The 26,437-nt window shown below is 40.7% G+C and overlaps 1 protein-coding gene across 3 annotated transcripts in view; it reads left to right on the top strand.

The window, feature by feature from the left end:
- The window catches only part of LOC118824279 (roundabout homolog 1-like), a 288,995-nt gene extending 262,855 nt beyond the window's left edge, over window positions 1-26,140 (top strand). For all 3 annotated transcript variants that reach the window (XM_036594306.1, XM_036594308.1, XM_036594307.1), the window contains 17 exons: window positions 22-143; window positions 2,926-3,160; window positions 4,290-4,411; window positions 4,839-5,010; window positions 6,473-6,670; window positions 9,132-9,158; window positions 9,880-9,922; window positions 13,290-13,444; window positions 19,269-19,631; window positions 19,930-20,046; window positions 20,709-20,853; window positions 20,970-21,203; window positions 21,814-22,307; window positions 22,605-22,781; window positions 22,902-23,144; window positions 23,499-23,704; window positions 25,317-26,140. In XM_036594306.1, the coding sequence (XP_036450199.1) occupies window positions 22-143; window positions 2,926-3,160; window positions 4,290-4,411; window positions 4,839-5,010; window positions 6,473-6,670; window positions 9,132-9,158; window positions 9,880-9,922; window positions 13,290-13,444; window positions 19,269-19,631; window positions 19,930-20,046; window positions 20,709-20,853; window positions 20,970-21,203; window positions 21,814-22,307; window positions 22,605-22,781; window positions 22,902-23,144; window positions 23,499-23,704; window positions 25,317-25,331 (3,068 nt within the window). In that variant the 3' untranslated portion in view covers window positions 25,332-26,140. The remainder of the gene's footprint in view (window positions 1-21; window positions 144-2,925; window positions 3,161-4,289; window positions 4,412-4,838; window positions 5,011-6,472; window positions 6,671-9,131; window positions 9,159-9,879; window positions 9,923-13,289; window positions 13,445-19,268; window positions 19,632-19,929; window positions 20,047-20,708; window positions 20,854-20,969; window positions 21,204-21,813; window positions 22,308-22,604; window positions 22,782-22,901; window positions 23,145-23,498; window positions 23,705-25,316) is intronic.
- Window positions 26,141-26,437: the final 297 nt, after the last annotated feature.

Here is a 26,437-nt window from a genome sequence, read left to right as displayed (position 1 = left end):
TATATAACGTTTATTCTGCAGACACTCCTCCTACTATGCAGGGTGTGGACCACCGTCAGATCCAGAAGGAACTAGGGGACGTGGTTGTTCACCTGCACAATCCCACTATCCTCTCATCTTCTTCAGTCAGGGTGCAGTGGACGGTAAGAGACACGACCCACCCTGCTGCCAACACCAAATTAAAGTTCATATTTCACCAAGTGCTGCTTTATGGTGGCACCTAAATATTACAGGTAAACTGAGACATTGCGTATTATCTTTGTTAGTACTGTATTATTGTAGCACTCCAGTAAGAGTGGTACGCACTCACACTCGATAAATTTGCACAGTACAAATCTGTCATTTTTTTGTTTAAAACATTTCCATATGTTCCTCAACTTAGACTTAGCCACTGTGAGACACAGTATCAGCTGCTTCCAGCATTATCTGCAGTTATCTGCAACTTCATGTGCCTTTTTCAAACACCCATTTAAAGCTACTCTATGTAAGTGTTGGGGATTTGGGGACATTTCTGGTGGACGTGTGAAAATACACACAAATTTGTAAAGTCAGTTGTGCTTCGGACACTGGTCCCAAGCAGATGAATCTAATGATTTTGAGCATGTTGAAAGAGTATTCCAGGAGAAACTTGATGAAGGCCATGTTTTCCAAGGATGTAAGTGAATGATCTGTTATTGTCATCAAATCTTCATCAGTATAATGAAGATTGCATTTGAAACCCAAACATCGTCAGATCTTCTTTCTGAGCCTGTGCATATGGCATTAATACGTGAAGATGTATGACATGGCCCGAAAAACTCCAGCAAAATCAGACCTGTCACCTAAGACCTTTTATTTATTTTTACACCACATTTTAGCATGTTTTTGCTTCTCCTGGCTCAGTAATGCTACTTGTTTCAATTTTAACAAAGTAAATTTGCAGCTATAAACAAAGTTCAGGTATCCATTTATTGAAACTATGTCCAATCCTAGTCTTTATACTGATGAATGAATAGTTATATGTTTAGGCTTACACTGCATCTGTCTCTCACTAGTGAACTACATGTGGTCATAATCAGAATTGTTGCAGTGAAATGCTAGTTTAGCTTCTCTGTAACACCCTGCCTGGCTCTGTTTCTCCTCTAGCTGTATTCTCAGTCAACCCGATCAACTCTGCACTTAAAAAGAGCCTCTTAGCCTGTCAGCAACACGCTGCTCTTTGTTATTATAGACCGTATCGGCTGTGTACAGCATGTTCAGCAGCGTGTTAAGCAGTGTATGCTGAGTGGATCTGTGCATTACTGTGGATTGTCCCATGCTGCGTGGTCAGCCCACTTAAAGGAGACCTACTTGTGGACTAACCAGGACCACCTGTGCTGACAAAATGAGTTTTTATCACAGCGGCTGGGAGAGATTGTTTAAACATTCTCAAGCGCGCTCCGCTCTTCTGCCTCCCAGCCCCTTCCAAGGCCCACGGACGTGCGTTCACTTTGATGAATGAGCTGACATAAACACACGTCAGAGCGAGCGTTCCAAACACAGACGCAGAATGTAAATACTTTGGCTGGGACAGAGTTGGTGGGGGCAGGCATGTGGTGGTCAGCATCTCTGGAATCTGGCTGGGAATTTTTTTTGGACGTTTGAAATAAAGGAAGCTTTCCTTTCTCATTAGCGACTAGCGTGTTGTGTAGATAATGTACGGAAGTGGTTTTGCGCTAAAGCTCTAGCGAGGAAAGCATGGGATTCTTCAAACGGTTTTGAGTTGCACAAAGCAGGATCATCTACTTTAGCGCTCTTTATAGCTCTGTTGAAGTGAAACAGCTGGTGACAGATTAGATTCGTACAAGTTCCTCTGTAGAGCTAAGCATTTCATGCCAGTATAGTGTAGTCTTTCCCTGTTGCCCTGTAAACTTCCCCTGGTTCTGAATATGCTTTGAGAGCTTCTCTTTGCTAGAATGTTTGCAGCATGCCCTGCAGCCATATCCTAACCAGTCTCAGGATGTGAGGAATTGGCTGCTGCTGCTGACCTCATGCTGTGGTTGAGCCACGAGTGGGAGCTGCAGGAGAACACAGGCGCATAGACCGCTTCGGGACCGTCCCGTTTCCACGGTTACCGGGCAGTCAGCCCGCAGCAGCCCAAGACCGTGTTATTTATTGAGGCTGGGATTATCATTTGCCCGCACACATGCTCCTTAATTATGCCCTCCTGTACAGAATTCCAGTGCAGGCCTGTGAGAGCTGGCTTTGCTCCAGCAGTTGCAAACAATCGATTGAAAATTTTTTAACATGCTCTTGTCTTACTTGAAATTACAACCGCAATTTTATTCTGAAATAGAAGAGTATGATGAACTATGTAAAGGGCATATATGAAAGCTAAGCTGCCAAAACAGCCTGTTTTAAACTCATCATGGTCGTGATGTCAACACCATAAATAAATTTATATATGACCACCAACAGCTGTTTAGCAATTCATGCATGTTCATGCATTCACATTACAAGTGTTAGCAAGTGATGTTACTGCAGAGAGTCTGTAGCAGAGTTATTAGAGAGGAAGAAGTACAAACGTTTTCTGTTCATGGCTGTCGGGAAGCAATCACTGCAGCTTTCCAAAGGATCCACACATTCAAATGTTTTACTTCAAACTAACAGTTCCATACACTTCAGCCTGAACTGCTATTTGAACAGAGCTCAATACAAGGCAGCCAGTCAGAACAGAGATCACTTAGTCTTAAAGGCACAGTAAGAAAAACAGCCTGTATGTTTCTAAGAGATAAAGAGATTTTAGAAAAATGAATTATGACTGTTTTTTAAAACGTGCAAAAATGTTATAAATAATTCAGGGAACAATAAAGCAGAATGTGTGGAATATAACTCTTGTGTGTTGTAAAAAACCCTGTGATATAAAGTAAATATGTGGCATTGTGTTGTTTTCATCCTGTCCTGTAGGTGGAGCAGCAGTCTCAGTACATTCAGGGCTATAAGGTCATGTACCGTCCCTCTTCTGAGTCAGGTGAGCCCCGAGGTCAGTGGGGTGTGTTTGAGGTGCGGACCCCCGGTGAGGATGGGGTGGTGGTGCCTCAGCTCAAGAAGGGCATCACCTACGAGTTCAAAGTGCGTCCATTCTTTGATGAGTTTCAAGGCGCGGACAGCGAGGTGAAGGTGGTCAGGACGTTTGAGGAGGGTGAGTGCAATCTGGAGAACAGTTTGTACGTCAGTTTCTCAGCCACCTTAAAAAAAAGAAAGAAGACTCCTTGGCCAATTTTCTCACAATCAATGTCGCCTCTCTGCCTCATCAAGCTTCGCGTTTATTATTCACACACCACTAACTGGCTAGATTACACTGCTCATCATTATTCCAGCTCATGTGTTATAGGCACGAAGATGCGCCTTTTATTAATCTAGAAACTCCGAGACTGCATTTTGTGATGACATCGCTAATGATGCTAGCACAGAGTTAAGCTTGCATAGAGGCCAGATGAGGCATTTTTTTCTGCAGTAAATTTGAGTGTGCATGTTTCCAATGAACCCTTTCTGTTTTGAAATTTTCACGGCAAGGATCTCAACATACCATACCCCATTGTAGCAGTGAAAGATACAAATTGTGTAGCTAATTGCTTTTTGAGTTCTTCCAGCGAGGCCCAGCCTTGGGCCACTGGCTTCCACGCAGTCTGAATTATATTTAAGCACAAAGTGATTAAGCAGCACAGCCTGAAGCAGAACTGACTCATTCTAATTACACTCATCATACACTGTGTCAGAACCACACTGCATATACACTGCAACTTTGTAATAAATTCTTTTCTCTCCAGTAGAATAAGCAGCAAATTGAGCTCCCCCAGCCATTTCCTGATCTCATAAAGATACATATTTGCAGTGCAGCTCACAGTTTGTGGCTTTATATGACCCAAGGGGCTAGAACACTTTACAGTAAACGCGTACTAAAACCTAGTAGACGCTGGGTGTAATTTTCAAGGTTGTAATTTTGACTTAATTCCCAAATTTGCCAAAACTCATTTGAGAATTCCAGTAATGAAGAGACTTAGACTCAAAGTAGAATCATGCTGCTCAGAGAAAACATGAAATACTTTGCCCAAAAGATAGCTTATGTGTTCTGGGCCATGCCTATGCAGCCATGACATTAAATGATTCACTGTAAGGACAGGCTTGTTTCTGAAGGCATAACTTGCCCTGGTGGTACGATGAGTCCAGCTGATGCAATAGCTTGGAAACCAGAGGCAAATAGATTGCATTGACAAAAATAAACTAGTTCACATTAGCTTTAACTCAATATATTTTCCCTGTCATTGCAGCTCCTAGTGGGGCCCCACGTGGGGTTACTGTGACTAAGAGTGACACCAATGGGACAGCCATCCTGGTCGCCTGGCAACCGCCTCCAGTGGAGGAGCAGAATGGAGTGGTGCAAGAGTACAAGGTAATAGGGGACATCTGTGCTGTAGTACAGTATATTAGGGGAGCAAGGGGTGGCGTGTAGTAGGTGAAGTATACAGATGCAGCAGAAGCAGTATACTGCCCCCTGGTGGCTGTGTCATTACTGGCCTTAAAGCTGAGTGAGCGATTTTCCCATTGATCCTGGAATGTACGCGTATATCTAACACAAACTGCCAAACATTGTAAAACTTCAAACATTATATTGACAGAATAGTAAAATAAAATATATTCAACTTTTTTGACATTTTATCACAAAATAGAAAAAAATGATGGAGAAATTGTGACTTACTTAGTTTTATTATGACAAAATAATTGCCTAGAGGTATTAAATGTTGTCTCTTATTAGAGGTTTGTTTTTAGAGGTTTGTTTCTGAATCTTTTTCCATCTCTCCTCCTCTTTTCCCCTGTAGATTTGGTGCCTTGGCAACGAGAGCCGTTACCACATCAACCGGACTGTGGATGGCTCCACCTTCTCCGTCGTCATCCCCAGCCTGTCCCCTGGCATTCGCTATAGTGTGGAGGTCGCCGCTAGCAACGGGGCTGGCCCTGGGGTCAAGAGTGATGTCACCTTTTTTCAGCTAGGTTAGAGCGATTCCAATCCCACACACCAGAGGGGATTCTTCAGGGCCTCAGAGAAGACCAAATGATTTTTAAGAATTAGAAAAAAATACATGTCTTTAGTTTTTAGTTCATTTTTATTTAATAGAATTATCATGCTTGTATTCAAGCTCTGCCAGTATTGTAGTAATACTCTTATTTCACTGTTTAGTTTTGGTTGGAAACAAAAGATTTAAATTCTTGAAACGCCAAACAGAAACTGTCCTAGTCAGGATTTTTTTTTCTCTGATATCTAGGAAAATACAGTCAAGCAAACTCTCCCATTGGTTAGGACTTCAGGAGCTAAACTAAATGCCTAACACGTCAAATTAACCACTAACATAATTAGGAAGTGACAGTAAAACCAATCACTTTTTGATTTACAACACATGGGACATATGAGACAAAACATCACTCTAGACCTTCTGGAAGTCCTAGATATGTCACTAACTAGGAATGTGAGCCACACTAACCACACTCAGTTATTCGAAAAGGAAGACAGCATTGGAAGCTCTGTGCCAGGACTCTTTACTGAAAAAGTGACTGTAAAACTACAGCATACAAGGAAACATGCTAATATGTCTGTTTCTAGCATCAGATAAAATAGAATGTCTTTTACAATCTTTGTGTTTAATCTAGAATGGCCAAAAAAAGTTAATGTTCATTGCTGTTAGCTTAGCGCTAACATATTAAAAGAATCCCATAGGAGCGCTAACAGAAGTTAATAGCATTTTATCTTCAGTTTTTAAGCAAGTTTTGAAATTTGTGGTCCAAATTGAAGCCCTAGCTCTAATAGTCATGGTCCGCCACTGCCACACACTCACACACTCACACGCATGCAGACACACATACAGGCATTAACCAAGCAGTTAAGGCAAGCTTTAACATGAAGTCGTATTCTTAATTGCTGAAGTCACAGTTCACATAGGCAAACACTGAACTATACACACTCGAGAATTATTCATTTCAGAGTTTGCAAACAGAAAACAAGGAAAACATGTGTACATCGGTCTTAGCGAGTTTGATCTGCTGTTGTTAGCAGGTTTCTGCTGCTGTAGTGTGTAAAAACGGCCTGGCACTTGTAGCCATTCCTGGGGTTTAAAGAAGTCGCAAATAATTATAGCTTTGCCTTAGCAGTTCTGTTGATGCTTTCCCAACCACACACACACACACACACACACACACAATACACTGCTGAACATGAACAGTTCAGTATCAGATTTGAGAAGGCTACTTGAGTTTTAGAGGTCATGAGCAGAAACAGTGTTCTTCATTTTCATCCAAAGAACTTTAATGTGTCCCTAGGTGAACTTTATGGCTCTATTTTTGTTGATGCAGCAAAGTTTAAATGAGGCTTCTTATAAAAGGGGCTCATTAAGGTGCATATTAGACATTTGGCCTAGCATTAGCATTAGTGCTGATTTACGCAGTTGTTATCATTTTACAGACTCGTCTGGCCAGGTTTTGGAGAGTATGGATGACCGGGACACCTTTTCTCACATCTCTGATGTGGTGAAACAGCCTGCGTTCATCGCTGGGATCGGCGCCACCTGCTGGGTGGTGCTCATGGTTTTCAGTGTGTGGCTCTACCGCCATCGTAAGAAGAGAAGCGGCCTCAGCAGCAGCTACGCTGGCATTCGTAAGGGTATGTATGTTTACGTGTTTGGGGACTGAATGGAGGTGTTGTGTGTGTTATTAGGGATGTTACCATTTGGGCGGTGGACACAGCTCTTTCCATGAAATCAACACATGTTGATATGCATGAAATTTGAGTATTGGTCTTCACCTTCAGTCCTGGGGGTAGTCTACCCTCCACAGTTTCCACTACTTTCTGCTCCCAACACACCTGATCCAGCTTATCAACTGCTTATAAAGCCCTTAACCCCTTAAAAGGCCAGGGCCCACCAGCAGGCCCAAAGTTTAATTACATACTTCTATAACTAAAAATAGCTCAACCAGTTTGCACTGAAGTCCCTGTAGTTACTGAATGATAAGCTTTAGTATGTAATAAGACTGGGATTTTGAGGGGTTAATGATCTTCATTAGATTTGGAAGTGCTTGAACCTGTGCAGGGTGAGGGGTCCCTAGGACTGAAGTTGAGAACCACTGTTATAGAGTAAATTCCCACAGTCTAACCAGATTTGCTTGTACAAAAAATCATAGAAAATTCTTCTTAACCATGTTGTTCATGGAATTATTTTCTTGCTGATCTCCTGAGAGTGACAGGAGCTTCTCATTCTAGAATAATCTTGGGGTTATTTAAGGATTTCTCCTCAAGAGCCCTACAGAGCAATATGCAGATGATTAAGATACTAAATTCTGAAAATACAATGAAATCATTCTAGAGATTATCTAAATATCTTTGCACTTCAGAACTAGGCCTATAGGAAATTGCAGTATGTTCCAGAAGGTTGTAACACTGTATATATTGTAATATACTGAGTAAATTGCAGTTTGTTTAGGGGTGAAGATTTATTCCCAAGTTTGTGTACCAAAAATGACTACATGAAAGACCAGCCCATGACTCTTACATCATGCAGTTTCTTAGCTATGAATCAAAAGGGACCTTTCTCTAAAAGCAACTCAAAATTCAGAGCAACATGTTATTTTAAGACTGCAGTTTGATAGAGGATACGCACACTCTCATGTGGAAGCAGGAGCAGCTCATAATCATATGATGAAAATAAGTGACATGAAGTGTAGACAGGTGATTGGCTCAGATGGTGCAATCAGAACCTTCTAGAAGTCGCTCCAAGGCAGGGGTTAATACAGATCACACTGTGCCGTGTTGTCACCATGATAATTTCATTTCTTTCATTGCTGTCCATCACATTCCCCCTCCGCCGGTACTGTCTGGCATGACCAGTGTCATCCGCTTTCATCTTGGAATCGAGGCAGGGAGCTAAATTGATAACATGGTAGAAAAAAAGTGTTAGGGTAATCTTTCCACCAGAGCTCAAAAAGCCTAATGATCAGAGGAGTAGCACGTCAGAGACGCCACTGACATTCAGCAGCTGACATTTAGGGGGGGGTGCGTGTGTGTGTATGGGTGTGTGTGCGTGTTGTTGATGTGCTCTTGTGTCAGGCAATTGGAATGGAGGATTAAGGGTATGGTTAGAGTCAGAGTGATGCTGCTGTAACACTAACTTCATTCTCAGACTGTTTGGAACCACAGTCACATCCGTCCAGCACCACAGCTGTTCAGATTTGGAGCTTTAAGATATAAAACAAATCACTAATACATAAGAGGATGATCTCTTCATAGTACATACATGTTCATGTGGTTTGGTTGTTTAAAATGGTGGTGATTTAAAAAGATCTAAGGATCTGAAGGTGGCAGTTCAGATGTACTGATGTTGCAAATGATTACGATTAATTTTATAAAACAGATTCTGGTTCTGTAAATCAGTTGAGCCACATTGGAAGCCATTGTGTATACACTCCTAAAAATTCAGGCCCAGAAAGAGCTTTTGGAGTGATGCCAGAAGAGAAGGTTTCCAAAAAGAATCTTATAAATTCTTCTTTTTATTGCATTTTATATTACATTTTACAAAAACTGTGCGGAAAGGTAAGGGGGTTATAAAACCTTCTTTAAAGAATTCTTTTTTTATAGATGAGTCTGAAGAACCTTTATAAAGTTTAAAAACCTCCACATGATATAAAGGTTCTGCACCAATTAGAGTTCTTTCCAAGAACCATACGGTCAAGCCAAGAACCACATAGGAATCTTTCTTTAAGAGTGTAGTTCAGTAAGATGTTTATTCAGTAAATATATATATATATATATATATAGAATAAACATTTTACTGAACTACACTCTTAAAGAAAGATTCCTATGTGGATATATATATATATTTTTTTAATGCTAAATCGTACCAAAATGATTGCAGTGAATCAAACTGTAGTGAAATGAGATCTCATAATGGACTGAATCACTTCCTGAAGAATTGTATTTGAAGTGAAACTTCAATGCTGGCAGCATTTTCCCTTCTTCATGTATTATTTGTAGTTGGTTACCACAGTTGCTGTTTGTGTCATTTTATTTGTTTAATTCTTACCTTACAGTTTCCAGTGTAAATGAAATATCTCTCTCTGTCTCTCCACAGTACCATCCTTCACTTTCACCACAACAGGTACGCACACTTTTCATCACCTTTACATTCTGCTTCTGATGTTTACAAAATATTATAATCGTGAGAAAATATATGCTGCAATTTGGCACAACATTTCACTACACTTGGATGCTTTCAAAGACTTCCAGACCCCGCTTAGATGCCCTCCGTGCCCTGTCTAGTTCTTGGCATGCCAGAGATGTTTGTGGTGGTTAAAGATGATGTGCAGTAGTGATGGAATCTTGATTTTGTGTGCGTGTGAGTGTGTGTTTAGAAGGTTGATTGCTGTGCACTGAACTTCTTTAACATATCCCTACATGCCCCACAGCACTCCCCTAACCGCAGACCCACGCTGCCCCCTAGTCCTGTCGCCACAGAAGGGATGGGCTCCTAGCATGCGGTCCCAGTGACTAATCACACGCTGATTAGGATGCGTTTGAACTTTAATTCTCGTCACAATTCTCGTACAGCAGCCCCAGGGGCTGGTCTATCAGATCTGGCTCTCTTGCCTTTCCCAGATGTTGTTTGCACTCACTTACAGGTGTACATTACTGCTGTTTGTAAGTGTAGGTGGATGACATGAGTCATGTAGGGGATGTGCATTCTCTTTGGATTAGTAAAAGAGATTGTGTCCTGTAAGCATGAGATGGCATGTCCTTTTGTCCTTGTGCCAGTGGCTTTTGGTTTGTGACTGTCTTCTATGACAGTGTGATTCATGCTTATGTTCTATCTCTTGCTATAGTGGCCTATCAGCGAGGAGGAGAAGCTGTATGCAGTGCTGGAAGGTAAGTAAGATTACTTTTAAGGCTGCTTGGGATTACATTAGGGCTGGCCAATATATTATGTATTGCAATATTGGCTTTTGCAATACTGATATCGCAAAAGGCCACAATATGCAAATGAGCCCTTTAATAAATTGAATAGAAATGAATAGCGTCAAGCAAGTTTCTGTGGGTGTTTTGATGAATCCAGAATTAAATTTATTCTGGTCATGCAACATTGGTAATAATATTGGTCAAAATAATGCCGCCCAGCCTGTAACCTTAAAGAGCCCATATCCTGCATTTTTCATATACTGATTTTTTTTTTCTTTTGCCTGACATCCAGTTATGACATTTATCTGAGTTTATGTGCCACCACAACAGTCACAATACATTTTTGCTTGACCATTTTCCAACCTGCCTTTAAACCTTAAGATTAAACAGGCTGTTTAAGTTAATGTGTCTTTAAGACTGATGTATATGTAGATGACCTTTGTTCTGATTGGCTGCCCTGTATTGTGCCTCATTCAAAAATCAGGACTGAAACAGTCCCCATAACTCCCAACATTAGTGGCTGGGGTTAAACAGCTGTAGGCTGAATAGGAAGATGTATTGTGACATACCGAAAACAATGAACTGAAATTTTTGCAGTTTAGTTTTCATATATAGACCCTATGGACTGAGGAGTAAATAGCACATTTTGAAACTGTAACACTTTACATACAATATCATGCCATTTTATTTTGAAAAAAAAGCACAATTTACAATGATAGACACCCTTTAACATTAGAGGTTACATAGGCCATATTGCAGTTGCAGTATGCAGCAATATAATCTCAACTATTATTGGTACTTTGTCCATATTGTGCAGTCCTACTGTGCGTCTGTGTTTTGAGAGAGCATAAAGGATATATGCTGAATGATAATTAGACTCAATATCACAACTGTTCTGCATAAATTATGCCAACATGGTGTGGATGATAATAATGGGAAATTCCACCAATTTTTCATAGTCACTCAGAGTGGTTTGATGTGAAATGATTAATTGTAGAGAAACTTACTGCCTCAGATTTTTTTTTTTTTTTTAGTGGTGGTGATATGAACCAGGTGTTGGAGTGTCTGCAACACAAGTATAGCTGCTTTATTTACTATTCCAAATGACCAGTGAATCTACAGATGTCTTCTGAGCTTGTTGTGTAGCATTGATAATGTTAAAATAATGGAATACTTTTGGGTATTACTTTGCTTAAGCTTATGTCAAAGCTGTTATAAAGCAGTGTCTCAGGCATCATTCAGTATAACCATTTTATGCCATAACTGTAAGGTAGCGTTGATAAGCATTGAACTCTTTAGACGTCTGGTTCCTATCACCACCACTGTGAACAATTTTAACTTGGAAAGTCTCTCCAGAATTGAGCTCTTGTCATCAAACCACTTGGAGTGACTTTGTTTACATTTTAATGATACAATTATGCAGAACCTTTGAAAAATGGGTTTAATTCCCCATTAAGGTTTGCATAAAGTTAATGATCTAATGCTTGTAGAGTGTTACTGCTCCTCACTAAATCAATGTATTGCAATTCCAGCACTGAGATAAAGTTTTGTTGTTCAGTGAAATAAACAGAAAATAAGTACATGTCCTCCACAATGAATACACTTGTGCTCATTTTAAAGCACAACTGTTTACTGTGTATTTGCTGTATTTAACATATTGGGGGAAAAATAAACAAAAATGTGGTTTGTGCAAAAATTATGCCACAATACATTATTATACATTATTATTTTCCTAATACATTAAACTCAGCAAATAAATAGAAATATGTTCAAAAAAATTCAATATTTAAGTGTGTTCTCTGTAGAGGATGTGTTAACTTCTTTTCACTCAGAAAATCAAGACATTAATTTTCATACATCTGCATTTAATGTTATTTCAAAACAGTCTGAAGCACCTAATACATTTATCTCTCAATACCACTAAAACTAAAAATCAGTACTGTTGTGTGACACCAATGCTGGTACTTAGGCGATATATCACCCAGCACTATTTTATGTGTCTTGGGTGAATTTGGCCTAAACAAGGGCTTTGAACTCTTCCCATATTATCCACTAGGGGGAGATGTTGAGCCAAGAAAACAATTAAAGTTCTTTTTTTCTACTCCCCCACCCTTACTATCATGATATGCTCTCAATAATAGCTGTTGCGGGAATGATATTTAATAGAAAAGAGCATAACCAGAAACCACGTCATAGATTTGTGATCTGCGGCATTTTCGCTGTCATAATACCTTCCCGGATGGGTGTGTGAATTTGCATGCCTGCCTGCATACCTGTAATTAAATCTCCGGATGACTGTACAATGGAACAAACACGATCTCATTACGCTTTAAAACGAAGAATTTTAGCTCTGCAAAGCCATGCCAAGCTGAAACGCTGAAAACCTCCGCACATGTACCTAGTGAGACAGAAAACGAACAGGTTTAGTGAACACAGAATGTAAGCTAAGCTCACCTCCTGCAGATGCTCATCAGTCTAGAGAGAAGTTATTTCTTCTTTCCCTGCATGTAGAGATGCTGCTGTTTGGAATTCACAGCTCTGCTGCCAGTTAAAGATTCATGCTGCTCAGTGGGGTGTCAGAAACATAAGTTTTGGAATGGTGTTGTTCGATGCTTTGCCCCTCTTGTCATTGCCCCTGGAGCTGAGCTTATGAAGTCACCTCAAAGAAGTCAGAGTGGAATGATTTATTGATTTTGACGAGCTGCATTATGAATCGTCTCCTCTGAATCTTTTCTGTGTATCATGTAGCGCACTGTACGGTCAATGTTAGTTTACCACAGTAATGATGTGCGCGTGAGATGTGGTGGATAAACAGGGCGTCATCACATACTTTGCGATATGTAATATGCAAAAGATCATCACTCTCATAACCAAACAGTGGTAACTGTAGGAAAAAAAGAAAAAAGTTCAGAACTTTTAATGTATCTTAATGTAATAATATGATGTTTTGATGTGACTGACAATATTTCAGTCATCATAAATAGTGATGTCTGTGCGATAAATGCTATGTGGTAAAAGGTTCTATGTGTAGTTATTGTGTATTGTGGGCCTTTTATAGTATAAATGTTTAGTAGAATATATGCATATATCGCTGCTTTTGGAACAAAACCTTGTATCTGTTTACACTGTGTGTAAATTTCATGGTAAATGGACCAAAAAAAAATGGCCCAAAATTACTTAGAAAAAAGTCTGGTTCCATTGACTTACATTAGAAGTACAGTGTTTTTCCTTCTCCTGTAAAGTTACCATTTTGGAGGTTTTGTTCCGACAACAGCGATATGCACCCTTTCCTGTAAAAGGAGACATAGTTAATATATGTATGCTGTTTATGTTGCAGGCCTGGCCTGTTGAACATGGGAGAGACAGCCAATCAGCCATGGTTAGCAGACTCATGGCCAAACGCCTGTGCCAATCACAAAGACTGCAGCATCAACTGCTGCAACGGGGGCAACGGCACAAGCGACAGCAATCTGACCACCTACAGCCGTCCAGGTAAGAGCTTCCATTGCAGCATTAGTGTTTTCAGGGAGTGCTTGTGTTTGTTTGGGTGGTGCCACAAATCCGAGCCATGACCAACTCATTGTACATGAAAAATTGCCCAAACCCAGCCCAAATTACTCATACATTGTCTAAGCCACTTATCCTTCTGGGTCGCGGGGGGTGCTGGAGCCTATCCCAGTGGTCATTGGCAGGAGATACCATGGACAGGTTGACAGTCCATCGCAGGGCAGACACACAGACATATACATTCACACACACACACTCACACACCTAGGGGCGATTTAGGATGTCCAGCTGGCCTGGCTACATGTCTTTGGACTGTGGGAGGAAACCCACGCAGACATGGGGAGAACATGCAAACTCCACTCAGGAAGGACCCTGGTCGACCGGCTGAGGAACAGAGTCCAGGCTATTCTTGGGCCCCTTATTTCTCAGGCCCCGGCTGGGTAACAGACCTATAATCTATATAGTTAGAGCTCTGTTGCTCACCAGATATAAATCTACAAAAATCAGCTGGACAGTGTAAGATATCCAGTCTTTTCATAATCAGCTTGGGTTTTAAAGGTTGTGTAGTGCATACAAAGCTTTACCTCCAATGTCCTGGGCTTGCAAAAGCAGGTTCACCTGCTTTGTTTTCAGCTCGTTGGAGGGAGCTCACCTGATGGCCATTAGCCAGGCTTAATAAAAGGTTTAAAAAGTGCTGAGCTCTGCCAGGTAAGAGACACAATACAAGATAGAGCTGTTACACTAGCGCAGATACTTGCTTGCCCTTAAGGTTTGTATAAAAGTGGAAAGACACGAGGGGGAAAAAAGTGAAAAAATTGAGTTGATTTGTGAGAGAGAGAGAGAGAGAGAGAAAATGAATAATAATTGAGTGTGTGGAAGAAACAAATTTAGATCAACATGTCTAAAGTTAAAAGAAAAAGGAAGGCATACACAAGACAACAAAACACGAAAAAGGTGAACTGATTTGGTTTTCAGTTCCATGTTTAAATTTAGTAAGAATAAAATGTAAGTCTTTTCTGTGGTTTAGAAAAAAAGTGCTTTAGTCACCACCTTGTGGCATGTTTGGTGCTTTGGTTTAATAAAGTTCTGCAAAGCACCTTATTTGAGCTTTTTGGAGCAAATCAGGCACATGTAAATGTTCATGCTTAGCTGCACAAGTAGGTTTTCTGTTAGGGATTTCAAAGCATTTCAATCATTGATGTTTTGAGCACATGAATCTTTCAAGCAGTGTTAGATCTGTAGAACAACGTATTGTGGAGAGCCTCAAAAATGTTTCAGCACCGTTCCCTTTCATACTGACTGAAAAACTCCAATAGATCACCTGCTGCTGCTGACGTTTCTGCCGTTACCCTCAAACTGGAGCAAACATGCCTGAAAGGAATGCCAAACAGGTTTTAGTGTTCAGCCCAGATGTTGCACATTTGTCACAAAGCGCTTAGTTGCTGACCATGCCCCAGTTCATTCAAATAGAGGCCTGAAGGTTTGGGTCTGGGCACTATAGATTTCCCCCCATTCCCTTTGCTGATGGGTCAGGTGTGATGATTAAAGTGACCAGTCTGTAATGACATGTGCTGGGTTAACTTCCACTGATTTACAATATCTCTGATGGATTAGAGGCCTAGATTTGAATACCTTTGGACTCGTGTGAATGGTCTGTTTTTGTGTACACTCTTAAAAATAACTGTTCCTAAATGGTTCTTGGCTTGGACATACAATTTTAGTACCTTTTAATTGTTACAGAACCTGTATTATGTGGAGGCCCTTTAAACTTGAACAGGTTTACTTACAATTTATTTGCAAAATTGGTTCTTTTGAAAGGCCATCCATTTAAAGGCTATTTAAAGAGCCAAAGGTGGTTCTCCTATGGAATTGCTCATCTTATTTTTAAGGGCCATACCTGAAAATGACAACTACTGGGAAGCAGGGTCTAATGTACAGTACAAGTCAAAAGTTAGGACAAACAAAATCTAATGCATTTTTTCTTAATCTTAAAGCTTTTTTCAGCTTGAAATTGGTTTCACAGATAAAGTGTGCCTGTTTATGAATTTATTACTGATGCCTGTTTATGAATTTATTTTCATGACAAAAAAGGAAAAAATGTAGAGAAAAAGCAAAGAGATTTGCATCAAGACAAAGAAGGGCTATTTTGCAAAATCTAAACTGAATTTAAATGCAACACTTTTTGATCACTTCTCATAATGAGAACATCAGGGGAATACCTGAGAAATGTTGGGGTAATTGGAGGTGCAAACAGACTCATTTAGACAGTAACAATTTCTAAGCCAATCCAAGTAGGGAGTGATGTTAAGCTTGTCAGCATTACAACAAGGCTGTTGTTAGCCCATATATGTAACATAAATTAGCATGGCTAAAAAGCTGTAGAGAACACAAGCATGAACCATTTAAATAATTAATTTTTACACAATACATGCAGTAAAAATAAGTTACTTCTAGCAAGAAAAGCCATTGATGGTGTTTTACCAGCTAGCTTGTTTTGCTTGTGTTATCAATTGTACTCCAGACGTGTAAAGAGCACAGACTAGAGGAATTTGGGGGTGGATTTTAGAGGGGGTGTAGCCTTGTTTGCAATCAAAAAATTAATACGTTGTCTCCAGATGTGTATTGTCCTTGCAAGATCACATCTGGCCCTGCTAAACTAAGAATAGGTGTGTCTGAGCTCTTGGCTTGTACACATGCATATCTCTTGACTATATCCTTAACAATTCACTTAATCTCGAGTCACTTTAGTGGTGCTGCTTCAGCCTCCTTGAAAAGAGGGACCCTGATAAACACCCACCCACGATTAAATAAGCCTTAAGAAATTGATTGCTTTGCATTATGTATAATGTGTATTACATACTTCAGAATTATAAGAGACATCTTATAAGGTCACTCCTTTAGTGCCTTTCACCAGACCTACTGCAGCAAGTATTCAGCGAAGAGACGCTGAGGAAGACACTAAGCCAGCGTCAGTCTAATTGGTTTCCGGCAATAAAACAGACTTCATTTTATGGGTGCTCTGGAGGTTTGTTTTAGATACTCAGATCTATTGACCTGCCCAGGTGGAAAGCTTGCATTGATCCCTGTTTGTGTACTTTTGTGGGAGGAAAAAAGTGTCCTTGACTGTGGCCTTCCACATCCTGCCCATCTGTGCTCGCTCAGATTCATAAAAGTTTTACTGTGACAATTTTCTCTTTCTGTTGTGGGAGATGAAATCGATCAGTTGCGTCACTGTAGATGCACACGGCCTTGCGCAAATGAAACACCACCTCCAACAAGACACCTACCCACATTTGACAGTCGAGCCTATGATGTTACATGACTTCAGAGTACAAGACATTGTACCTTAAGAGTGTTAAGGTTATGTAGCAATTTTGGTCATGCATGCTGTTAGATATTTCTGTAAGTTTCCTAAAGTTTTATTTATTCATTGTGTATCTCTAATATGTATAGATGTAGACTGTGTCCAAAAGTTTTCTGATACTTGCTCATCTCGTCTTTCTGAAATTAAAAGTATTAATAGAGAGCTGTCCCCCTTTGCTGCAGTATTAGCTTCTACTCTTGGGAAGGCTTCACACTAGATGTTAGAACATTTGCTGTGAGAATTTATTTGCATTTAGTCACAAGAACGTTAATGAGGTCAGGTACCGGTGTTGGATGATTGGTTCTGGATCACAAATGCCAATCCAACTCATTGCTAAGGTAATGGATGGTGCTCCGTAATGCAGGTGTGGAGAATGGCAATAGGAATGGTGACTTTAGGCTTGTTTGCAGCTGCTCCAGACTGTCCATTGTATAGGCATTACTTTAAATCAGTGTGTTTGCAATTGAACGCCTGTGTCAGCAATGGTTGCCGCTCAAAGCAACTTAAAAAATTCACTGATTAGAAGGATCTACAAACTCTGACATGGCCAATTAAAATAAACATGTCATTTCATTATGTGGAAAAAGTACAGCCCTATATATCACTTCTTCAAATGTGTCAAATTGAGATCAGGTGCTAATGATTAGAACACCATTCTAAACCTCAAATATCTGGTCTGGTTTGCTCTTTGATATTGGAGTTTGGGGTATCGTCATGCCTTGCTCAAAAGAGCTCTCTGAGGCCTTCATAAAGACGGTTGTAGATACCTATGAGTCTAGGTAGGGGGTTTGATAAGTTCCAAAATATTTGAAATCAGTCTCTATGCTGTTTGGAAGATCGTTTACAAGTAGAGAGGATTTAAAACTACTGCCAACTTTTCCAGGCCAGGCCACCCCAGCAAATTTAGCCCAAGAGCAGACCATAAGATGCTAAAAGAAAAAAGTCTTTAAGAACCCCAAAATTTCATCACAGAATCTGCAGGTAGCTCTTGCCACTGTGGATGTCAAAGTGCATGCATCTACCATTAGAACGAGACAGCACAAGTTCCACCTACGTGGCAGGTTTGCCAGGAGGAAGCATTTGCTGTCTAAAAATAAAATCAGGGCAAGACCAAAGTTTGCTAGTCATTGTCTAGGCATGACCAGGATATTTGGAATAATGTGCTATGGACAGGTGAGTCAAAGGGAAAGGTGTTTAGCCAGTGTACAAAAGCCATGTTTGGCGAAAAGTAAGGACTGCATTTGATCAGAAGAACCTCATACCAACTGTACAGCATGATGGTGGAAGTGTTATGGTGTGGGGCTGCTTTGCTGCCTCAGGGCGTGGCCGGTTTGCAATCATAGAATCGACTATAAATCCTCTTCTGTACCAGAGAATACAGAAAGTTAAGGCTCAACAACTGGCCCTTCCAACAGAATAAAGATCCCAAACACACAAGTAAATCCACCAAGGAATGACTTGTGGAGTGGCCTAATCAAAGCCCAGATCTGAATCCCATTGAAATGCTGTAGGGGATTTGAAATATGCTATAAATGCAAGAAGCCCCTCAAACATTGGACAGTTGAAATAATGCTACATGAAGGAGTGGGCAAAAAATTCTCCCAGTAAATGCCAGACACTGGTAGAGAGTTATAGGAAACACCTACATAAAGTTGTTTCTGTCAAAAGGGGCATTACCAGTTACTGAAGCCAGGGATGTTTTTAACTTTTTCAACAGATTAAGACATCTCAGTTAATTTATTTTTAAATGATTGCAAAGTCAGATTTTGAGTGTACAGTACACTCAAAGGAAACATTTTATGGGGTGTACTAGCTTCTTCACATGACTGTATAGTGCATGTTTTATCTAAAATATTCTTCTGCAACTTTCTATAATTGATTAACCTTGGACTTTTATCAGCTAATTATTCTACCATTAACTTTTATCCCATCTCTGGTTCCTTTCCTTCTGCCATCACCATCATTCAGAGCTCCATCTGTGCAAAATGCAAATACCATTTTTTCTTTTTTTTTTGATGCAATGAAACAATACAAGCCATATCACCTTTAAAGCTTCCTGTATTGTCTTACAATCTCTTAGAATGACATATCGTCGCTCTGCAAAGGAAAACGTCTCCATTTTTGTCAATTTTTATTTTTCTCCATCAGCAGCAGCTGCTCTGTACATTGTGTGAAATAGGAATAAAATCTCTTTACATTAAAAGTATAGATACTTCTGTCCTCTCTTGTAAATTTGCCATTTTGGAGATTAATCTTGAGTCAACTAATAGTTGTAGCCATACTAAACTCTATTCCAGCCCACTATAGGTCTGTTTAAAATACTGTGCTGATTGTTATTTCATAATATGAATCAGCATATTTGCTTTTGATAAAAACAACCTTTGGCTTTAGGCACAATAGCTTGTCACTTCTGCTCATATCTGCATGTTCTTCTTGTTTTTACAGCTGACTGCATTGCTAACTACAACAGTCAGCTGGATAATAAGCAGGGGGTTCTGATGGGCTCGGACTCTGCTGTCTACAGCGATGTGGACCTGTCCAACAAACTCAATGAGATGAAGACTTTTAACAGCTCCAGTATCTGCTACATGGGACCTGGAGGCAGTCCTCCTACACCATACGAGCCCACACCTTACGCCACAACCCAGCTCATCCAGTCAAACATCATGAGCAAGAACAGTGGGGCGGGGCCAGGGGCAGGGCCTGGCGACTTCAATGACAAGCGTTGGAAACACCAGCAACCAAAGCCCCCGGAAATGACATCACAGCTCCAGTTTAACATTATGGAACAAAACAGACTGAACAAGGGTGAGCATATAAACAAATGATTACACTCAAATGTTAAAATAGCACTATGTAATTTTTATTTATTTTTGTTCTTTCCACATGTTGCCTGAAGATATTTGTATATACATTGTTTATTTTTTATTAACAACAGTTATGTCTGTGCTATGGACACTATACAATATGCAGAGAGATATTCTGTGTGTGATGTGGCTTGAAACTAAATGTTACGGCTCTTTTAGACAGTGTAGATCTTTGTCATGTTTTAGTGCTTGTAGGTGCTTTTTTGGTTTGATACACACATTTTCTTCTGGTTCCTTAGATCATTACAGAGGGGGTGAGGTCAGCCTGCCTCCAACCATCCCCTATAACCAGGCAAATGAGCACAGCTCGGCAGGGTCCTACCACAGCTCCGACAGAGGCAGCAACAGCACCTCGGGTACGCCTGCACTCGCACCATCACACACTCCATGAGGATGTTCAGAGCTGTCATTCAAGTGTCAACTCTTTTTCTTGTCACACTGGTAAAGGACTCTTCACTTGAGGGGATCCTGGGTGGGTCATTAAAAGGATACTGGTTTAGTATAGGGGGCTGCATTGCAGGTAATTTAAAAAGAGCTACAGCAATTTGTACCCGTCTTGCTTGCTTTTTCATCCAGTCTTGGTCTGAGACCACTAGGGCTGTAAAAATGCATCAGTGCGTCATGTTGCATCCACCTGAAACTGGCAGTTTAACAGTAATGATATTAAATTTAATGTAATTATGATATTCAGAAAAGTATGCACTCATTTTTGGACAAAAAATTCTGCATAAAGAATTGTATTTCATTAAATGATTATCAGAACTTCTTAAAAAAATCAGTCATGGTAAAATTTTAGATTTCAACATATCAGATCGTTTCCTAAAGAACTGTAATTCTATTTACATTTGTGAGGTCATGTACATCCCTATTGACCACTGACATGTCCTTACTGTAGTTTGCAAGGAGTTTTAAAAAAGTTTCAAGAATCACAATAAATTACAGTATTTTCAGAATTAGAAAAGGTTTATTTTTAAAAAGTAGAATGTCTTATGAGTCTCCTTTTTTTTCCCCCCATCAGGGAGTCAAAATTATAAAAAAGCTACTCGCACACCTAAACTAGCCAAACAAAATGCAGTGAACTGGGCTGAGCCATTGCCCCCTCCCCCTCTGAATCCCCCACCCAGCCGCAGCACTGAGGACTACCTACAGCCCATGGACAAGAGGTAGGCACACACACACACACACACACACTCAGAATTGAGACAGTTCCTGTAGACTCTAAAAGCAAGAGACCACATATGACTTTGCCTTCCCTAATGCAGAATGTTTCTGTCGTTAGTTTTGATCCAGACCCCCAGTGCCCCATGCTTCAGAGCCGCATGTATCTGCACCAGGGGGAGATGGAGGAGGAGGAAGAGCAGGAGAGTATGGACCGATGCCCCACACCGCCTGTCAGAGGGGCAGCCTCTTCCCCTGCTGGAATGTCCTACAGTCATCAATCTACAGCCACGCTCACCCCCTCCCCTCAAGGGGATTTACACCCAGGCCTAAACAACAACAATGAAGAACGCAGGTACTGTACTAATACCTCATGATGCAGAGAAGCTGCTAACATTACACATTTTGGCATATTATCTACATAGACATCACTTCCATAAAGAGAATTCTAACATGTTACCATGTGGTAACTGCACTATTAAATGAACAGCCAAAAATAAAATTATTATTATTATTATTATTTCCTCAAATGGATCAGCCAAGACATGTTTGCTATGTGAAAGTTTTTGGTTTTTCCAATGGAGTTGCAAGGCTAATGTAGCTACGAGTACTTGAAACTTATAGCACTCCAGTTAATACTGGTATAGCACAGTAAACAAAGACGCAGACAGAATCCAGACTTCAAGGTGGCCACTACTACTGAGTATAGCAATGCACATGAAGGCAAAAGTGTGAAAAATTAGGCATGAAGTTTGCACAATGCTCATTTTTTGGGCTTAGGCTTCTGTTACTTGGTAGCTGCATTACATTTTTTTAGCTCAAACTGAAGAAGCAAACTATGAACAGTAATTATTTTTTGGCTGATTAACTACATTTGGGGTAAAATTGTATAAATTTAATTTTTTTTAAATTTAATTGTGCAATTATGTAAATCTCTAATGTTTAAACTCTCATCTCTGTCTTAGACGACACACAGTGAGCCCCCCTCCTCCACCCCGGCCCCTCTCACCTACTCACACCTACGGCTACATCTCTGGCCCATTAGCGCTGGACAGTGGGACGCTGGAGTTAGAAGGTGAGGAAGAAGGTGATCAGACGGATGGAGAGTCGGGCCTTAGGCAATATCAGCAGCATCCGGGCTCACAGTACCACTCTCAGCAGCAGAACCAGCAGCAGCAGGTTCCTCTCCCCCGCCGTCTGCAGCTGCACAGAGGCCTGGAGCAGACCCCCGCCTCCAGCACTGGTGACCTGGAGAGCTCCGTCACAGGCTCCATGATCAATGGCTGGGGCTCTGCCTCCGAGGAGGACAACGCATCATCCGGCCGCTCCAGCGCCATCAGCTCCTCTGACGGCTCCTTCTTCACCGATGCTGATTTTGCCCAAGCTGTCGCCACGGCGGCTGAGTATGCTGGCCTGAGAGTGGCCCATTATCCAGGGCCTGTGGACATTGGAGGAGGGGGTGAGTGAAAGGGATAAGGGCTTGTTCAGAGAGGGACAGGCCACTGAGTCTATCAGAATTCCCAGTGGGCCTTTCCTATCATGTTAGCAGTACCACCCCCCCAACCCCTTTATTTATTTATTTATGCATTCATTCACTCATTTATTTTAATAATGTGACCAGTCTTGTCTGGGGAAAATGTCCATTGGTCATTTTTTATTCCAGCCCATACCTGGCTGGGATTTGAACTGGATTTAAGGTTAATCCCTTAAAGTCTTCTAGTATAGACTGACATGCTGTATGTTGTCCCCTTTTAAGGTCAGAAATACCACATTGGCCACCGCCCGAGTAGCCCAGTGTCCACAGACAGCAACATGAGCACTGCAGTGATGCAGAGGAAGCCACACAAAAGGCACAAGCAGCATGCAGCTAGTCACCAGATCCACCACCAGCAGCAGCAGCAACAACCACCACCACCCGAGGAATACACAGACGGTAAAAAAGTCACTGGATTATTTGTGCTACATTTCTACACCTACACTGTGTGTCACAGAAACAAGCACAAAAAAACCAATGTGAAATTGAGAGTGGAACTTTGTCTTTTCCTTCCCACAGACCCATCCGTACCCTTGAGCCCCTCCTCAGCCGGCCTGAAGTCTCCCAGCCACGGCTCCAGGTGTACCTATGAAGAGAGGGGCGCCACACTGCCCAGAATGGGCTGTGGAGAAGCCAGAGACAGAAGAGGAAGCGCAGGAGGCTACCGGACGAGAGAGGGATCAGCTGATCGACGAGGAGACCATGACAGACATCGGAATCCACATGGAGGCAAAGGCAGCAGCAAAGCACGTCAACAAGCAGGTAAATTATGAGGGATTGTAACTATTGGAGTTATTGTAAATATGAATTCCCAACATTGACTTCATGCTTGTTACATACTGTGGAAAGGGCAATTTCAGTGGCTCATGTTAGAATTTTTTTTCTTTTTTAGAAAAGAAACACAAAAACTTTAATGACTTTGCATGTAGAATACAGAAAATCTGGCATATTCCAAAAATTAATTGGAAAAATCTCATTAATTTGCATTAAAAGTAAAGAATTCATTTCCCTTATTCTCTAAGGTTACTGTTTCTGAGAGAGAAAGTTAAAAGGACAGTGACAATATCTTCAGTGTTTAAATGTCTGAGTATGCTAGCTCTGTCTCTGTTCCTGCAGCTGCAGAGGATATTCCTCCTTACAACCGGCCCTCCTTCCCCTCAGCACAAAGCCAGAAGGAGGCTCCCAGCTCCTCCAGCTCTGCCTCGTCCCGGGGCTCTGGGGGCAGGAGGCGGGGAGATGTGGGCCCAGGGGGACGCAGAAACCCCAGCGAAGCAGGACTCCCCAGCTTGGGGGCCTTTTCTCCCCAGGAAGAAGAGTTAGAGGTAGGCTGCTTATCACCCAAAACCCTTAAACCTGCTGCAGACTGTGTGTTCATAGCAGCCTTTCGGGATGATAGGAATAACATGTTGGCTAAAATTAGTGTGATATTGTTTATGTTGCCCCAGTTTATACGATAAGGATGCTCTAATGATGGGCCTAAATGGCTGACACTGTCAGAAGCTGGTCATAAGCTATCTTTATTCAAAGGTTCTAAATCATTATCTAGTGAGTCATATTAAACATTCTAAGGCTAAACATTTTAAACCATGACCACATAATTCTTTCACAAGTGGTAGTTTTTCTTTGCAACATCATTATCGTGGCAAAATTTGTAGTTTATACCTGCCTCAAAATATGTTCATCATAATTGTTGGTACCTAAAGAGACCTAAACACACAGTTTGCTCCAGCTATTTGATGTTGATTTCCCTATAAAGCTCATTACTTTCATGTAACATCAAGGGTACTATTGTAGGAGGTTTGCATTTCTGGGTTTAATAAGCCTGGACTTGATTTCCCCAACATGTAATAGAACAACAGTCTCCACTCTACTCTACCCCATCAGCAACCAAAATCCCCTGACCAATTTCCCCCAAAAACTCTGCTGTCTTTACTATGACCCCAAAAGGTAATAAACAAGATAACTGTTATTAGATTCAAGTCAAACTCAAATTAGTGTAGATCACTGCAGTACATCAGAGTTCTCAGATTGGATTGGCTTTTGTATCATTTATATCACCGTAACAATATTAAGTGTCAGTTTGACTTGCTTCTCCAGCTTCTCCTACAAAAACTAGCTCTGCTGCTCTGAGAATAAATTCTTCTTGTTGCTTATGAAGGAAGTAAATTAAAACGGAGAGGGTTCTTAAATGGGACTTTTCAAAATTACTATATAACTCAATTGTTGAGGTGTAAACAGAGTCGTTCACAGTAGTTTGATGGAAAAATAGTACACTGTAGAGAAACTTGCTGACAGATTTCCTTACAGTGGTGGTGACAGGAACCAGAGGTTGCAATGCATACAACCCAATCATAGAGATGTCCACTACATACTATCCAAAGTGAGCAGTGAAGCTACATTTGTCTTGTGGATTTTATGTATAGTTAAAATATTGACAAATCTGAAAGTAAAATATTGGCAACTCTTTTGCCTTAAAATGCCCTGCATGTATGTCTCTGCTGTGAATGTGTTTTAAAAAGATGTTTAGGCCAAAATCTTATCTTAAAACTACAGTAAACAATATCTCAAGCATCAGACAACATATTCATAATAATGTCATCTAATAGCTTTCTGTGAGGTAGCTTTTGGAGGCACTAGTGCTTAAGACGGCAGGTTCCTGTCACCAGCTTTATGAACAATTCTGTCTTGGTAAGATTCTGTAGAATGACTGACTTTATTTGATTAAATTAACAAAAACTTGAAAGGTTTTCTGTTGGTCCATGCATTATAAAATATTCACACAAAGTCACCCTTTTCAAATAATATTGTGAAAAGGTTATGATATAAACAGCGTGTAATGACAGCAATGCTATAGCTACAGCTCTCAAGATATCTTTGCTATCTTGGTTAAGCACCTTTTCTGATCATAAACCGTCCTGCTGTTTCTGTCCACAGCTGCTGGAGAGCTGAGGGTCCAGTCAGGATGAGAGAAAGGATCCTGATGGCCGAGTGGAACCCATCTTACTGTGGACCATACACGATTCAGACCATCTACAGTCATTCACAATTATGTACATGATCTGATCTGTCTTTACAGGAAAAAAGGACTGACCAATGTGTAATGTTTTCTTTTTTTATCTGTTTCAATATTTAATCTTTCCAGAGTGAGGAACAAAGAGGAACAATTGGATGCTTTTGAGGGTTTTTTTGAGTAGGTGATTCTTTCTGCTTTAAAGCGCCATTGCCTGGTGTGAGTTTGTTGAGCAGGTGTGTTCTCACAGCAGGGGTCCTGAGCGTTATGGGAGTGTAACAGAAACTGTGCGTGGGAGCATCAGTGGACCATCAGTACAAACAGAAGTTTTCTTCACTCTTCTACTGTGATCCAGTACTTCAGTATGGTCAATATGGTCTTCCCTCTCACGGCTCTCCAGACTTCTTTTCTGCGTCGGGTTACGAGGGTCACTATTGTAAATTTACCAAATCATTGAGTCGATGAAAGAAGTGCTGCCGTGGGATTTGTTTTTATAATGCACTGTTGTCATTTTGTTCTTGATGTTATTGTTATTGTATACTTTTTTATTTTAAACTTTGGTTTCAAAAGCACAATCACTAAACTTTTTATTTTAAACCATTCTTATGTATGGAGCGTTCTACATTTATATGGTGAAGATGACTTCTTGTTAATCGTGTGTATGAGGCCGGATGAGAGGAAAGGCTTATTTGTTTCGTTTTTATTTCTGCAAATGAACAAGATGGAAATGGGACAACTCTCTCTCTCTCTTCTCACACAAAAAACATGTAATCACGTTACCCGAATAGGGATAGACCATGGAGTAGCAATTTGTCATCTCATAACCAATGACAATGTTACATTCATTGAGACAAATGCACTTAAGTGAGGGTGAAACAAGAAAATGTGCAATGGGCGATATCTTTTAGATTTTAGAAGGCTTGAGTTACGAGTGTCCTTTCCATTTTGTGTTGAGGAGTGATGTGATCCCACAGGAGCACTGTTGTTGTAATACGAATGTCTGCCACAGCCAAACAGCAAGTCTTTTGGACTTTTATCTGCCAAG

This window comes from Colossoma macropomum, unplaced genomic scaffold, assembly GCF_904425465.1.
Source record: "Colossoma macropomum unplaced genomic scaffold, Colossoma_macropomum, whole genome shotgun sequence".
In the NCBI taxonomy this organism is placed as follows: Eukaryota; Metazoa; Chordata; class Actinopteri; order Characiformes; family Serrasalmidae; genus Colossoma; species Colossoma macropomum.
The sequence above is the reverse complement of the archived record's forward strand: the minus strand, read 5'-3'. Positions and strand labels throughout refer to the sequence as shown.